General features: G+C 41.4%; 2 protein-coding genes and 1 long non-coding RNA gene across 5 annotated transcripts in view; 2 read left to right on the forward strand and 1 right to left on the reverse strand.

Moving 5' to 3' along the window:
* The first annotated feature begins 1,198 nt into the window (after positions 1-1,198).
* Positions 1,199-2,346, forward strand: LOC109965603 (transcription factor HES-2-like). Its single transcript, XM_020609753.1, has 3 exons — positions 1,199-1,262; positions 1,423-1,509; positions 1,616-2,346. The coding sequence occupies exons 1-3, from the start codon at positions 1,218-1,220 to the stop codon at positions 2,123-2,125; spliced, it is 642 nt and encodes a 213-aa protein (XP_020465409.1). The 5' UTR covers positions 1,199-1,217; the 3' UTR covers positions 2,126-2,346.
* A 2,831-nt stretch (positions 2,347-5,177) lies between these two features.
* Positions 5,178-13,186, reverse strand: part of notchl (notch receptor, like) — a 14,892-nt gene continuing 6,883 nt past the window's right edge. Inside the window, exons 5-11 of one of the 3 annotated variants that reach the window (XM_020609677.1) lie at positions 11,518-11,842; positions 10,443-10,618; positions 9,775-9,832; positions 9,176-9,303; positions 7,774-7,871; positions 7,313-7,644; positions 5,178-6,484 (exon numbers count right to left, since the gene is read on the reverse strand). In XM_020609677.1, the coding sequence (XP_020465333.1) occupies positions 5,974-6,484; positions 7,313-7,644; positions 7,774-7,871; positions 9,176-9,303; positions 9,775-9,832; positions 10,443-10,618; positions 11,518-11,842 (1,628 nt within the window). In that variant the 3' untranslated portion in view covers positions 5,178-5,973. Of the gene's footprint in view, positions 6,485-7,312; positions 7,645-7,773; positions 7,872-9,175; positions 9,304-9,770; positions 9,833-10,442; positions 10,619-11,517; positions 11,843-13,186 lie in introns of all 3 variants that reach the window. The other 2 variants (XM_020609678.1, XM_020609679.1) reach the window with 2 other exon arrangements.
* On the forward strand, positions 7,865-9,307 carry LOC109965576 (uncharacterized). Its single transcript, XR_002275664.1, has 3 exons — positions 7,865-8,075; positions 8,362-8,441; positions 9,219-9,307. It is a non-coding gene; the product is annotated as an uncharacterized LOC109965576 (long non-coding RNA).

The raw sequence follows: 13,186 nt of genomic DNA on the forward strand, positions 1-13,186 counted from the left end.
AACCAAATGACCTGAGTTCTATTTTGACTTTTTTGTTTATATCCACAAACAAAGACAGGTTATAGAACCTGGCATAAACGAAAGTATTTTACGCACGTAATTAGAAATGCTTTCCATTTCTCCCGACTTTCTTTGCTTCACACTCCTTTTTTCCTTCCTCTTCTACTGGCCTGGGGGATCCTGAGACCCGACATGTCTCGTTTCGCCTTACATAATAATGGTGTGAATCACCCGCAGTCATTTGTCTGAGCTCCTGCTGGGCTGGCGGATGTCTGCTGCTTCCCCCACAGATGTTAATCAGTGGCACACGAGTTGATGACACCTTTCACAGTAGTCGTGTGCCGCTCACACCCGACAAGACAGCTGTACATGCCCGCACATCAGTGAGGAAAACCACGTTATTTAGCTTACATTCTCATCCATAATTTCATTGTATTGTTTTAACAATATATGCCTACTCCTTCTGCTCCTATACGACTAAGCCTCAGACTGAGGAAGACTGCCAAACCAGAGGGAAAAAACAGTGGTGGAATGTAACGAAGTATATTTATCCAAGTACTGTACATAAGTATAGTTTTGACGTATCTGTGCTTCATTTCTACTCTATACTTCAACTTCAATACATTTCAGAGGCAAATGTACTTTTTTGCACTGCACTCGATAACTTCAGTTACATTTCAGAATGAGTTTAAGGAAACAAAATACACAATAATGAGCCTCAGTCCCTGGTGGGAGATTCACAAGCTGTCCAGCAGTCTATAAAGTACTGCAAATTATAAGAATACAACGAAATTAGAATGAGCTCCACCTTTACAAGCTGTAACATCAAATGCGATGTGTGTAATGGATCAATAATGTGAAAGCTGCATAATGTGTCGTGCTTCGAATATATTTTGATGACAATACTTTGGTACTTTCACTTAAATAAAACTTTGAATGTAGGACTTTTGATGGTAGCAGAGTATTTTACTGTGGCATTGCTACTTTTACTTAAATAAAGCATCTGAGTACTTCTTCCAACATTAAAAAAGACAGCAGAGTAGAGGTTTTCTTGGAATATTGTCTGTTCCACAGACATTTGGTGACTAGAATAACAGCCTTACACCGGGTGCTGATGGGAGGAGCTTACGGCCACGCCCACCTATGGCTTAAAAGTCCACACTGAAGCTTGGGTGACTACATTCAGCTCTGACTGACATCGCTGCATAACTTCAATCATGAAACGGCTTCAGGGTTCAGAGGACGCAAAGGCCAAAAGAAAGGTGCTGGTATCATTTATGATGATTGCTATTAGTAGCCTATAATGATATTGTCTGAGATGCACATCACTTTGTATGTGGGAGAAAACATGAAAACAGTGAAACGTTTTCATGTGTCAGTCTCATTACATCCTTTTAATTGTTTCGTTTCTGTCCCGTGCAGACTCTCAAACCACAGGTGGAGAGACGTCGAAGAGAGAGAATAAACCGCAGTCTGGAAAACCTTAAGACTCTTCTGCTGCATAGACAGGTAAATGTCACATAGCGCCAGCGTCAGTTTGTTCATGCTACAAGAGCAAATGCCTTTCAGTAGGAACTGTGAGAAATCGTTTATTAACTATTTGTTTCTGTCATAGGAGGAAACTCAACGCAGACTGGAGAAAGCTGAGATATTGGAGCACACAGTCCTGTTCCTTCAGAACACCACAAGAGCCGGGGGTGGTGGTGGAGGCCAAAAACTGTCTTTCCGAGACGGTTTCTCCACCTGCCTGCAGAGAGCAACTCAGTTCTTAGGACCTGAAGGGAAAGGCCTGTGGCTCGGAGCAGCACTGGATGCATTGTTTGCTGCTCGCTTTGCCAGCTCACACTCTGATTCTGCAGGTGTCCATTGGAGAGCTTCCTCTTCCAGTTCCACCTCCAGCTCTCTGCTTCTCAGGGACTCCTCCAAGGCTATTCTTCAGATGCTATTACACAGGTCCGGGCGCAGACTGTGCCGGCCTGCCCTAAACGTGGCCAGTTGTGTTCAGAACCGAGGAGGCTTGGCCACAACCCCCCAGCAGTCCCAGAAAGTGGTGAGTACGGCGAGCAAACAGAGCCGGCCTCAGAGTCACCCGATCACCCAGCCTTTGTGGCGACCCTGGCCCTGATCACCAGGCCACAGCTTCACAGCTTCACAGACTGAACTTTAAATGACTCTATCATTGTGATTAATGTCTGAGTACAGTAACATGTGTTGTTCATTTGACTAGACCGTGAACATTTTTGGTGCAATACATTGATCATGTGTAAAATCTGCTAACTGTATAAATACTGTAAACGTATGATTCCATCCAGTGCTGCTAAGTCTCCCGCAGGCCAATTTGTGCCAAACGCGTCATTTTTTGAAGTATTTTTGCACATTAATTTATTTGTCATTTGTAAATAAAGAAAACCAAAAATCCCTAAAGAACGTGTATGTGCTTATTGAGAGTTTGCTGGCACGTGTGTAAGGAGCATAAGTGTGGACCCCCACACTTGAGGATAAAAAGCCCCACGTGGTGGCGATTCACACCATTAATCCTGAATTCTCATTTTTCGACTTAGAAAGAATTTAGGCAGGTGGAAAAAAACATCCAAAAAACGGAATAAAACCCTGTATTTTTCGATTTCCAGCACCCAGCTTTATATTATATTAGGGTGTAATAATTATTAGTCCACTTGTAACTAACCTAATAAATAACTCATTTTTTGAGGAAATTGAAGCTGTGCGTAAAATGAGCCATTTGTTGCCATGCTTTGTCATAAATAGTCATAAAATATATTGCCAGTTATATAGATGTTTATTTAATTTTTACAGTCATCTTTCTGCAGAATGTGGGGGTTTTGACGTGTGTAAAGCTGATCTTGGGTTGTACTATGCCAGATCATTTAGGACGTTGTATTTTTTTTTAATATCTATTTTATTTTCTTTCTGGGCACTGCAGGGGTGAGCGCTGCCCTAGAGCATTACAGAAACCTTCAATGTGGAGAACATTGACTGTATACAAGTGGAGAACTTGTGGTGTTTTTCCATTAGTATGGGTCAGCCCGTTTTAATCGTGCCGAGCCGGGCTGGTATGGGTTACCTTCCATTTCCACCTGTTTCCAGCAAATAGAGTAGGCTAACTTTTACTTTACTACTTTACTAACTTGGTTTCACGATGGGCAATAGACATGGCCCACGGTGCAGAGGACATGCAGGCGGTCAGCGGAGCGCAGGTCACGCGAGTGTCCACCAGAGGGCGAGGGAGACCCCGTAGTTTGGTAAGGTTGTTAGATAATCTATCAGACATTCTTTTGTTACTTCAGAGAGTACTCTGTGTGACTTTCAGTTTCTGTTCTCATTCACAACTCAAGTGACATTACATTCATCTAAAATACATGTTATATAAGTAAATATAGACAGTACTCACGTTGTCAATTCTTATTGGACTAGAACGTGTCACATGACCATATATGGCTTTTTCTTTTTACAGTTGATAATGCAGACAACATACTTTGTTAGAATTACACATTTTCTGTGATTGTCTGCCTTTTACTTCACTGCTGTTTGTGTGGAATGTTTTTTTTTTTTATCTCACAGAATTAAGTTGTTACTGAGAAAGATACTGAGACCATCAGCCACAGTGACTGTGCGGAGAAAGCCTCCGTTACTTTCTCGGCTTTCCACAAAAAAAAAAAAAAATCTTATCAGTTTAATATCTCATATGTCTTCTCCTACCCGCGAACCATATATTAAATCGATTTTTGGAACAAGGAGGTGGAATAGGAGCTTACTCCATTTACTCCACGCATCAATCCAGTATTGCAGTATTTCTGGGTCTGGTACACTCCTTTCTTTTTTGTCAAATATTAATAGTTATCATTAGCTTGATTCTTTTTTGTTTTATTTCTTAAAGGTAGAGATATATGTATTGATGTTAAGCGAGAGTTAAGATCAGTGGTTGTTGCGTAGAGCCAAAGTCTGATATCAATATGGGACATGTGAAATAATTACAGTGAATGCGCCCGCGTTAGTTCGACACCCAGGACTAGGCAGCAACGTGTTGCACTTTTCACCCTGCTGACAATGGCAGCATTATATCAGATACTCACAAGCTGCAAACCTAGATGATATAACGCTTTAGAGAAACTGCACAAGTTTAAAGAGCTGCTCATATCATTGAACACTTTTTTTCAGTCTAACTCATTTGAATCTCACTCTGCGTTGGAAGCGTCCCCTGTCCGTGGGAACCCTCCCCACTGATGTATCAGTTTTAACAGGCAGTAAAGCAGTAAATGTGGCGCCGTTTCCTCCTTTCCCACGAGAAGACTTTCTTTATCTAGAGGCATTTAGTGTTTGAAGCTGAAAAGAAAAAAATAGAATGAATCCCAGTCAAGACTAGTAAACCTCTGTAACTGAAATGGTCAGTCAGCAAAACAATGAAAAGCTCGGTCACATTCTTATCATGTCGTTTCTGTTCTCTAGCATCAAACAAACTGCAGCTGGAATCTGGGCAGTGGGAGTTTGAGATGGACAATTGTCTCAAAGGCGTTAAATCCGCTAACCCAGCAGGCCTTTGATCCATGGCGCATGCAGATGTGTTGCAGACACGCGCCAAATCTGCATAGAGCCGCGGTGAATTGGTGTGAATCACAGCTCAGTGTGGGACAAAAGATGTGTAGTCCTTGTTGACCAGTGTCCTGAAATAAATGTGTATGTCATGACATCGTCAGGAGTTATTTTCACTTAAGGCCAAACGATTTTATATAATGGCTCAAACTAAATCCACCTCAAACTTAATTTAAATCCCAGTAACGTTTACAAATCAGGCTGGGTTTTAAATAACAAACAAAAACAGTTGGGAAGCCTTGGGGACTTCCAAATTGCTGCATGGTGTATCAGGCTGCTGGAAGCTCTTCTATCTGCTCACCATGACTCAGACATGACATTCAATGCATAACCTGGAGGCCGGAAACATCAGTGGCTTCTTCACCCAAATGAAACTCATCTAGGTGTGGTGACCATTTGTAAGAAGACCATGTTCCCCTAATGAAGCCATAATTCTAATCCTAATAACATCATGAAAAACATTTCTTTTTCATCTAACATTGTGTTTCTGTTGTATCTCCTTTCAAGACCTCCAAGTTAATAAAACAGTGCATCATTAAACTGCAAGGTTGAGAAAAGCATGTAATTTTATTTAACTGTCAAGTTTATTGGCAGTGTTTATTAAATTGTTCTGATATGCCATTCTGCTTCCTTTTCTTCAGGCTCTGACATCTAATCATTGTACATTGGTTTTGTTAATAAAGATTTGAAAAAAGAAGTTGGTATATAAGAAGATAACAGAGTTTGAGATTCTGGTGGTCACTGGCTAAACACCCATATTCTCAAAGATTTAAATGGATAAGAAAAATCCATATTATTTACATAAAAATACATTATTGCAGCAGGATTCTGATTCCTTCGTGCAAATGTGTGCACAGTTTATTTTTTATCATGGCTCCTTGGATATTTCTGCAGTAATCAGAATACAACCTGTTACATGTGAACATACTGTAGATCAGTTTCAAGGTCACTGCCAGACATTTGACTGGCATTCATGTCAAACATGTTTTATTACCAACTGTATTGATACAGAAAATTTAACAGTATCCCCCTCCCTAGAAAATAATAATAATAATAATACTTTATCAAGGCTGAATAAAAACAGGGGATGTGATTTAGGCTGGAACATCTCCAAATATGTTGTGTATTAATTTGACAGTCAATTAACAAATAAGTAATATGCAATGGATGCATATTGGATAATAATTAAGGTTACAATATTACAGTAAATCAAGGTTGGACCTCCTCCAGCTACCTGTTAGCCTTCTGCTTTGCACTGGGCTTAACAACAATATCTACCTACTGTAACTCCAAACTAAAACTTAGCATCCCTCGGTCAACATACCTTTACTAGGGAGCTGAAATTTCCTAGCTTGGTCCCCTTCTCTACAAAGCTGTTTGTCTGGAGTCAGCTGTGTTGTTCGACCTCTCACCTCTAGCTTTCTGCTCTGTATTTGTTAGACTCATGGCTGCTTGTTCTGCTCTACTGGGATTATCGCTGTTTACAACTGGCTGGCTCTCCAACTGGGTGTCAGTATCTGTGGGTGGTGAAACAACTACTCTTTCTATGGGCTCACTGGCTGTTCTGTCTGTCACAATAATGTAATTGGGCTCTAGTTGGTGGGCACTGGGGCGATGCTGCAGTGCATGCTGGGTGCAGGAAAAAGAACGCTGCCGAGGGGCTGGTTGGGGTGACAGGAAGTGAGGTGTCGCAGCTCTGGGGGCTTCCTGATGCCTGTCACGATCCTCGTCTTCTGATGTCACTTCCTGTAAGGTGCTGATTGGCCGAGGGGACCGGCCCATGACTCTCGGAGGGACCAGTGCTGTTGCTGACTGGTTGACCTGTGGGCGCCAGTTCTGAGGGGAAGGGTACTGCACTCGGCTCATCGACCAGTCACTGGCAAGACAAGAAATTCATTGCGATATTAGACTTCATAGAGAAGTTGGCAAAGTAGTGGTGGTTTTACATGTTTGATCCCATCAAATGCAATTTACAATTAAAAGGCTGCTATTTGGTGGCCAGTAAAACAACAACAAAAGAAACCTAAACAATCTATACAGAAAATCAAACTACCATTTCTCTCTCACCTAGTACTGAATGCCATACCATTTAGAAAACTAAAATAGAATAAAAGTAGAGTAAAAATAGACTAAAAAGAATAAGAAAACTAAGTCAAAGTGATTAGGATAATCTTCAAACTCAGTTTATATACTGAGGTACTTTAAAGTCGAGGATTTTGATTCTGCCTTATACTTACTATAGTATGTTGTAATGGTTTCACTGCTGCAATTTTGCTGTGTAAAATGTATGTTTTTGAATGAACATTACTTTTGGGAATACTGCTTTTCTGCAGAGCAAGAAAAGCATCAATTAATTATCTAGTTTATTGGTTTCTCTTGATTCATTTTTTACTCTATAAAATGTCAGAAAACATTTTAAATTTCCCAACTAGTCCCTTAAGCCCATGCTTTTGACCAATGTAGATTTCTAGAGATATTCAGTTAACTATTGCAAAAGATGAAGAATATCCCCACAATTGATGAGCTGGAACTGGTCAAAGTTTACTATTAATGCTTATCAAATGTCATCAGATTACTTTTTATGTCAAATGACTAATCAATTAATTGTTGTAAAATTGTTTATGAAAATTTCTAACATGCTCATGGTACATTATTATAAACTAGTTCTGTTGACTGTCTGTGCATGATATTTGATTAATCTTACTTTGGTGGTGGTGGAGTAATATCATGATGGGCTATGATCCCAGAGAAGGAGGCGCTTCTTCCAGGCAGGCCTTGTGATCCGATCCATGGCGAGTACATCAGACCACGTTCATCCCACAGCATGTCATTGGCTGAATCCAAGGGAACAGGCCCTCTCTGAATTTGGTGAGCCAACAGAAGTTCCAGGACCTGGTGATGCATGCCCTCTCTGGCCACATCAATCGGTCGACGTCCTCTCCGGTCATGCAGCTCAAGGTTGGCACCATGAAGGAGGAGAATTCTGGTGGAGTCATAGCAGCCGTGGAGGGCGGAGAGGAAGAGTGCCGTTTCACCCTAATGTAGAAAAAAAATCATACATGTAACAAGATACTGATGTTTGTGAATGATATGTAATCCAATTTGTCTAATATGATTTTTAGTCCCACTTAATACCAGTAGCATGAAGAAACCTCCAAAGCTTACCTTGTTGTCTTGCAGGTCCACAGCGGCCCCATAGCGAATGAGGGTCCTTGTTAGAGAGAGGTGGTTTACTGAGCATGCCCAGTGTAGGGCTGATCTCCCTGAGAGAGACAGTGTGAGTGGAGGGGAGGTGAGGGGGAAGAAGGGAGGGAGTAAGTCAGCCAATGAACAACCATTACACAACAGAGTCGAGCCCAGATGGTGAAGAGGAAGGGAGATTGAAGGAATGGGATGTGGAGATGACTTGTTTCAGCCGAAGTGAGAATGAGATGACAAAGATGGGATACAAAGACACAAAACATAAGGTATGTCTTAAAAGGGAGACAGGAGAGACAGACAAAAGGGAGCAAAAGCAAGAAGGAAACAGATAAGCAACAAAGTTAAGATGTCCATTGACCGGAGCAGGAGCACTAGAGCATTTTAACTTTGTTCTGAGTCTGAGGAGGGCAGCAGGGGAACTGAAGAAGGAGAGAGGGAGCGATATGGAAGCCACAGAAAGAAGAGGACAGGAGAGGAAAGGAGGGACACAAAAAGAGGATGTTACTCAACCCCTCAGTGTGTCAGAAAATAATGGCTGTTTTTCTCTCCAAGGTGAACTATTGCATGGATTACCATAAACCTTTGTGCAGATGTTCATTCATGGTCCCAGAGGATGAAGCCTACTGCCTTTGGTAATCCCTTCCCTCTTTGTCTAGCATCACCAGTAGGTTGATATTTTTTATTTTTAATGACATCTATCAAAAACAATTGGATGAATTGCAGTGAAATCTAGTAGAGACATTCACGTCCTCCATAGGGTGAATTTTAATAACATTAGTGATTCTTTAGCGTTTTTCAGCATGATCAACACTTTCTGGTTTTAATTAATTGTATTTTGTCATTTTATTTTGTCAAATTCTTTTCCCTTTTTTAATAGTTGTGAACATGATAAACCTGGTAAACATCAGCATGCTGTGGTTAGCATTAGCACAATACAGCCTCACAGAGCTACTAGCATGGCTGTAGATTTATGTTCAAAAAGATATATAAAATCAGTCTATTTTTCAACCTAACCATGTATAAAAGGGTTAAAGCATAATTACTGTCCCTATGTCTGACCTCAGTGATGACATTACATTCACAGGACAGTATTTGGACCCTATAATGAACTACAGGGGCACTGATGAAACTGCATTTGCACATAAATCTTCATTATTATTTTAACTTGCTTGCCTTATGAGATGGTTTATTTCCCTGTGAACTGTAACTTAAATGAAATCAACTACAATCTTAAGCATTCATATTGTTCTTACTATATGTAGGATGAAACAGGCACCAGTAATTACTTACAAATACTGAGGTTTGGGGTTGAGCCAGACTTTCAGGTACCAGATTAACATTTGTAACTGTGACAGGGATGCATTACCAGTATGATCAGTGTTGTTGACTGGCACTCCTGCTCGCAGCAGCTCCAGCACCACTCTGTCCAGCCCGCTACGCACAGCTCGGATCAGAACCACAGACCCATCCGGGCCACACCACTCCGCTGACTGCAATGACAGGCAAGCTATATTGAATATAAAACTCATGCAATACATATAGTGCACGGCCAGCTGGCTGGAAGTTGTTTCCTTGCAGGAAAAAAAGTAGAAGTGTATGATGTAAAGGTGTCTTGTAATGCCATGAGGGATGGGCTGTAAATATGGCAAGACACTTTAATAAATTTAATTAACTTGTTCATTCATATAGTGCCATTTGTACATAGATAATATGGCTCTATAGAGTGTGGTCTAAACAAACAAAAACATTAAATTCAAGCACCAAACAAACATTTTTCTTGTTCTAAACAAGAATCATAAACAAAAACCAAAGACACTTAGAGAAGAAACTAAAATTTGTAAAGTCATGACAAGCAAAAAGACAACTCAGGCAGCTAAAATCATCTAATTTACAACAATACCCTAATTGACATAAAGACATGGGAAAGAAATCCAATGAATATAGAAAAACTGTATACAGACATGTGGAGGGGGGCTGAGCAGAGGAGGTGGCAAGGTGTTTCTCTCCCATCCTCCAGGTGAAGCTGGGGGAACAAAAATCATGAAACGTAAGGATTTTGATACAGGCACAAATATATGGAAGGATATGCATAATTTACCTGCAGTCTTTGATGTCTCAAACAGTGTGTTAGTACAAGTCCTGCTTAGTTACAATGTCTTACACCATGAGTATGGCGTCTCTATTAACTTCTTAGTTAATGTGTACATTGTTGAATAAAGTGAATCCAAGTTTGCCAGTGAATACAGGCCTAATTTAAGTGCTGTACGTGTCATATGTGATTGTAATATAGTGTGGTTTCAGTCTAGGGCTGCAACAAATGATGTTTTTATTAGATTATTTTCAAAATTGTCTATAAAATATAAATGTATAAAATGTCAGAAAACAGTAAAAAAAAAAAAAAAAAAGCACCAAGGGGATATTGTCAAAGACCCAAACCCAAAGATACTTCATTTCCAATTATATAAAACAGGAAAAAGTGGCAAATCAAACCATACACTATTTTGCCATCATTTAATAAGGTTTTTCCTTGAATTTGTTGTCCATCTGTATATACCAGATCACCAGAGGAATAACATTTTTGGGAACAAAGAATGGTTGAGTAAACGAGTTAATGAATGACTGAAAAACCTTACATTGTATAGGTCTGTGGGGCTGTGAGGTTCCAGCACGGTAGTGTTTCTGCTCTGGGGTCCTGTGGTCACAGATGGAGGGGTCCTCGCGTCGCCTGGAGCATCTCACATTGATGTCTTCCATCGAACTCTGGGTAAAGTCTGTGTCACTTCCTATATCCTGGTCCCTTTTGAGAGGCCTGAAAACCAAAGCACAGTTTTTGTGTATCATATTAATAAACCACTGTGGTTCTCTTGTATACAAATCCCTCAGGAAGAATTAACATGGTCCTGAGTTAATTGTGGTTGGGGTTGCAAAAGTGTCTTTTCATCTAAATGATTTTTCTGCAACTTTGTATAGAGAGGCAGGAAACAAATGGACAGAGGGGAATACTGACATGCAACAAAGGTTCCTGGCTGCAATCAGTGTTAAGATTACATGATATGTGTCCATACCGACTTGATCACCAGGAGCAGTTAGGGATGCAACTATTGATTATATTCACTGTTGATTATTCTCTTGATTTTTTTAGGTTAACATTATGCTTACAGTAGAAAATGTTATAAAATACTAAACATTTCTGTAACAATTTCTTCAGATTACTTGTTATAGACTGACAAATAAGACGGCCGAACATAGACATAACCATAATCAATAAACCAGCAAATGTGTGGCATTTCTGCTTGATAATTGGAACAAACCCATAATCAGAACTGTTGTGGCTGACTTTTCTGTTTAATTGATTAACAAAAACTAATAATCAAAGCACCAGTGTTCACCCTAACAGGCAGATTAACAGACTTGTTTCTTGCTTGGATGGTTGCAAATGAAAATGGTTGGGACTGGTAGGAAATCTTTTGTAATTGATTTTCTCTCTTCTCTTTTCTCAACTACCATTCAGCTGTTGTTGTGAAATTGTAAATGTATAATATAAATTTAAGGTAGACGTGTTCCAGGACAAAATATCACGGCAAAATCCACCAGACTAACAGGACAAAGTGACATTCAGTCATTGTAATAACTGTACAGGATACAGCATATTTGTATAAATGACATCATTCCTCCAGACTAGAGATCCTCTCAAAGCATCTTTCTCACCGCATTCGAATGGCATCCTCCCCCAGTGGTTCCCTTCTTCTCTTTTTCTCTGCTTCCTTTGCTTTCTTCTTTTTCCTCAAGTTGATCTTCTCTTTCTCCCTGCTGGATCTGACCCGTTGTTCATGGTGAGCTGGGTGGGGTGTCCAGACCTTGGCTTTGCCGTCGTTCTCGGTGACTGTAGACCGGTGTCTCACCCTGACATTGCCTTCCCTCTCTGCCTTCTGCCGCCTCACCTTCCTCACCAAGAGAAACACCACCAGGGCTAGCACCAGCAACAGGCCAACTGCCATGGCAACCACAGCCCATAGCCACGCAGGGGTAGGCTCTTTGATAAAAAGAGAGAGTTCTTGTTAAGGCTGCATAGTATGGATACAATTAATATAATTTACCTGATAAAAATGACTGCCCCTCACTTGATTCAAATATATTTTGAGTAAATCCTAAACTTAAGTTGAAATTCTGTGACAACTTTGTCGTGTATAGAATTAATTCACAGGGAGAATCACATGCAGTGCCAATCATCATTTATTGTACAATATATTGTAAAGTTTCAGAGGGCGAGACACAGGACCACCTTGATTTTTGGGCCTCTGCAGAGGTTGGAGTTTTGTCAGGTCAGTCTTCTCAGGTCTTCTCATACACTCACACTCTCTCCCTGGTTGTCAGGGCCGCTCGGCGGCCACTGCCTCTCCTCCGTCTTTCTCTCCTCCATCATGTGGGCTCTGCACCTCAGCTGTGTTGCATTCCAGTAATTAGCAACTGGTTTGTCGATGCACACAGCTGGGGTGCATCCTGATGATTACTTGGTCCATACTTATACCTCTGGCAGACGCTCCGTCGGGGCCGGAAGATTAAATAAATAACTAGCTAAATAACTAACTAACACAGTGCCGCATTAGGTACGTGTGGGTGGAATGCTACGCTGACAGACACTGTGCGTTTTGGCTTGACTCTTCTCACACTACATATGTGCTATACTACACGCATACATCATCTTCCGCTGTAGACGACACATGTTATGTTCCTTTGATACTTTGTGTTCTTTTTGTTACCTGCTACCATCATGTTTTTCCCCCTAGCACCTGGGTCTGCACACTTGAGTCCAACCTCAGTCCTCCCTCACCCTCCTGGGGGCTACCATAACACTGGTCAGCTCTGCAACTAGCTATATGGCTATTTCCCAGCTTCCTGTAATTGTTCAGGTGTAAGCAGCACCTGAATCTGCCATCATTTTAATGGTCCTGCCAGCCACAACAACTGGCACCATGGGTTCCTCGTCAGGGCTTGAAACTGAACTCACTTGTGTTTTCATTGTAAGTGGTAACTGACGCCCTCCCTGATTCCCCTGTTGATTCTCAGGGCCTCCCTAGTACCCGGGGGGCCCATGCCCCGAGTTCACCAGCCCACTGGGCCCGGGAGTTCCCTGCTGTTCCTGGGCCCGCCTGTTACGTGACCACTCTGGACATCTCGCTTTCACATGGCCGTACTGCCCACATTGGTAGCATCTCATTCGTCCACTGCTTCCTCTTCCTCTGCCTCCATAGGACCCTCTCGTTCGCTGGGGGTATCCATTCCACCCCCCTGGTTGCAGATAAATTATCTGAGGGGTGGCCGGAGCCACAGGAACCGCACCTGGAGATGGAGGGGGGCTTTCTGGCTCCACCGGAGC

The sequence above is a fragment of the Monopterus albus genome, unplaced genomic scaffold (assembly GCF_001952655.1).
Source record: "Monopterus albus unplaced genomic scaffold, M_albus_1.0 scaffold101.1, whole genome shotgun sequence".
Taxonomy (NCBI): Eukaryota; Metazoa; Chordata; class Actinopteri; order Synbranchiformes; family Synbranchidae; genus Monopterus; species Monopterus albus.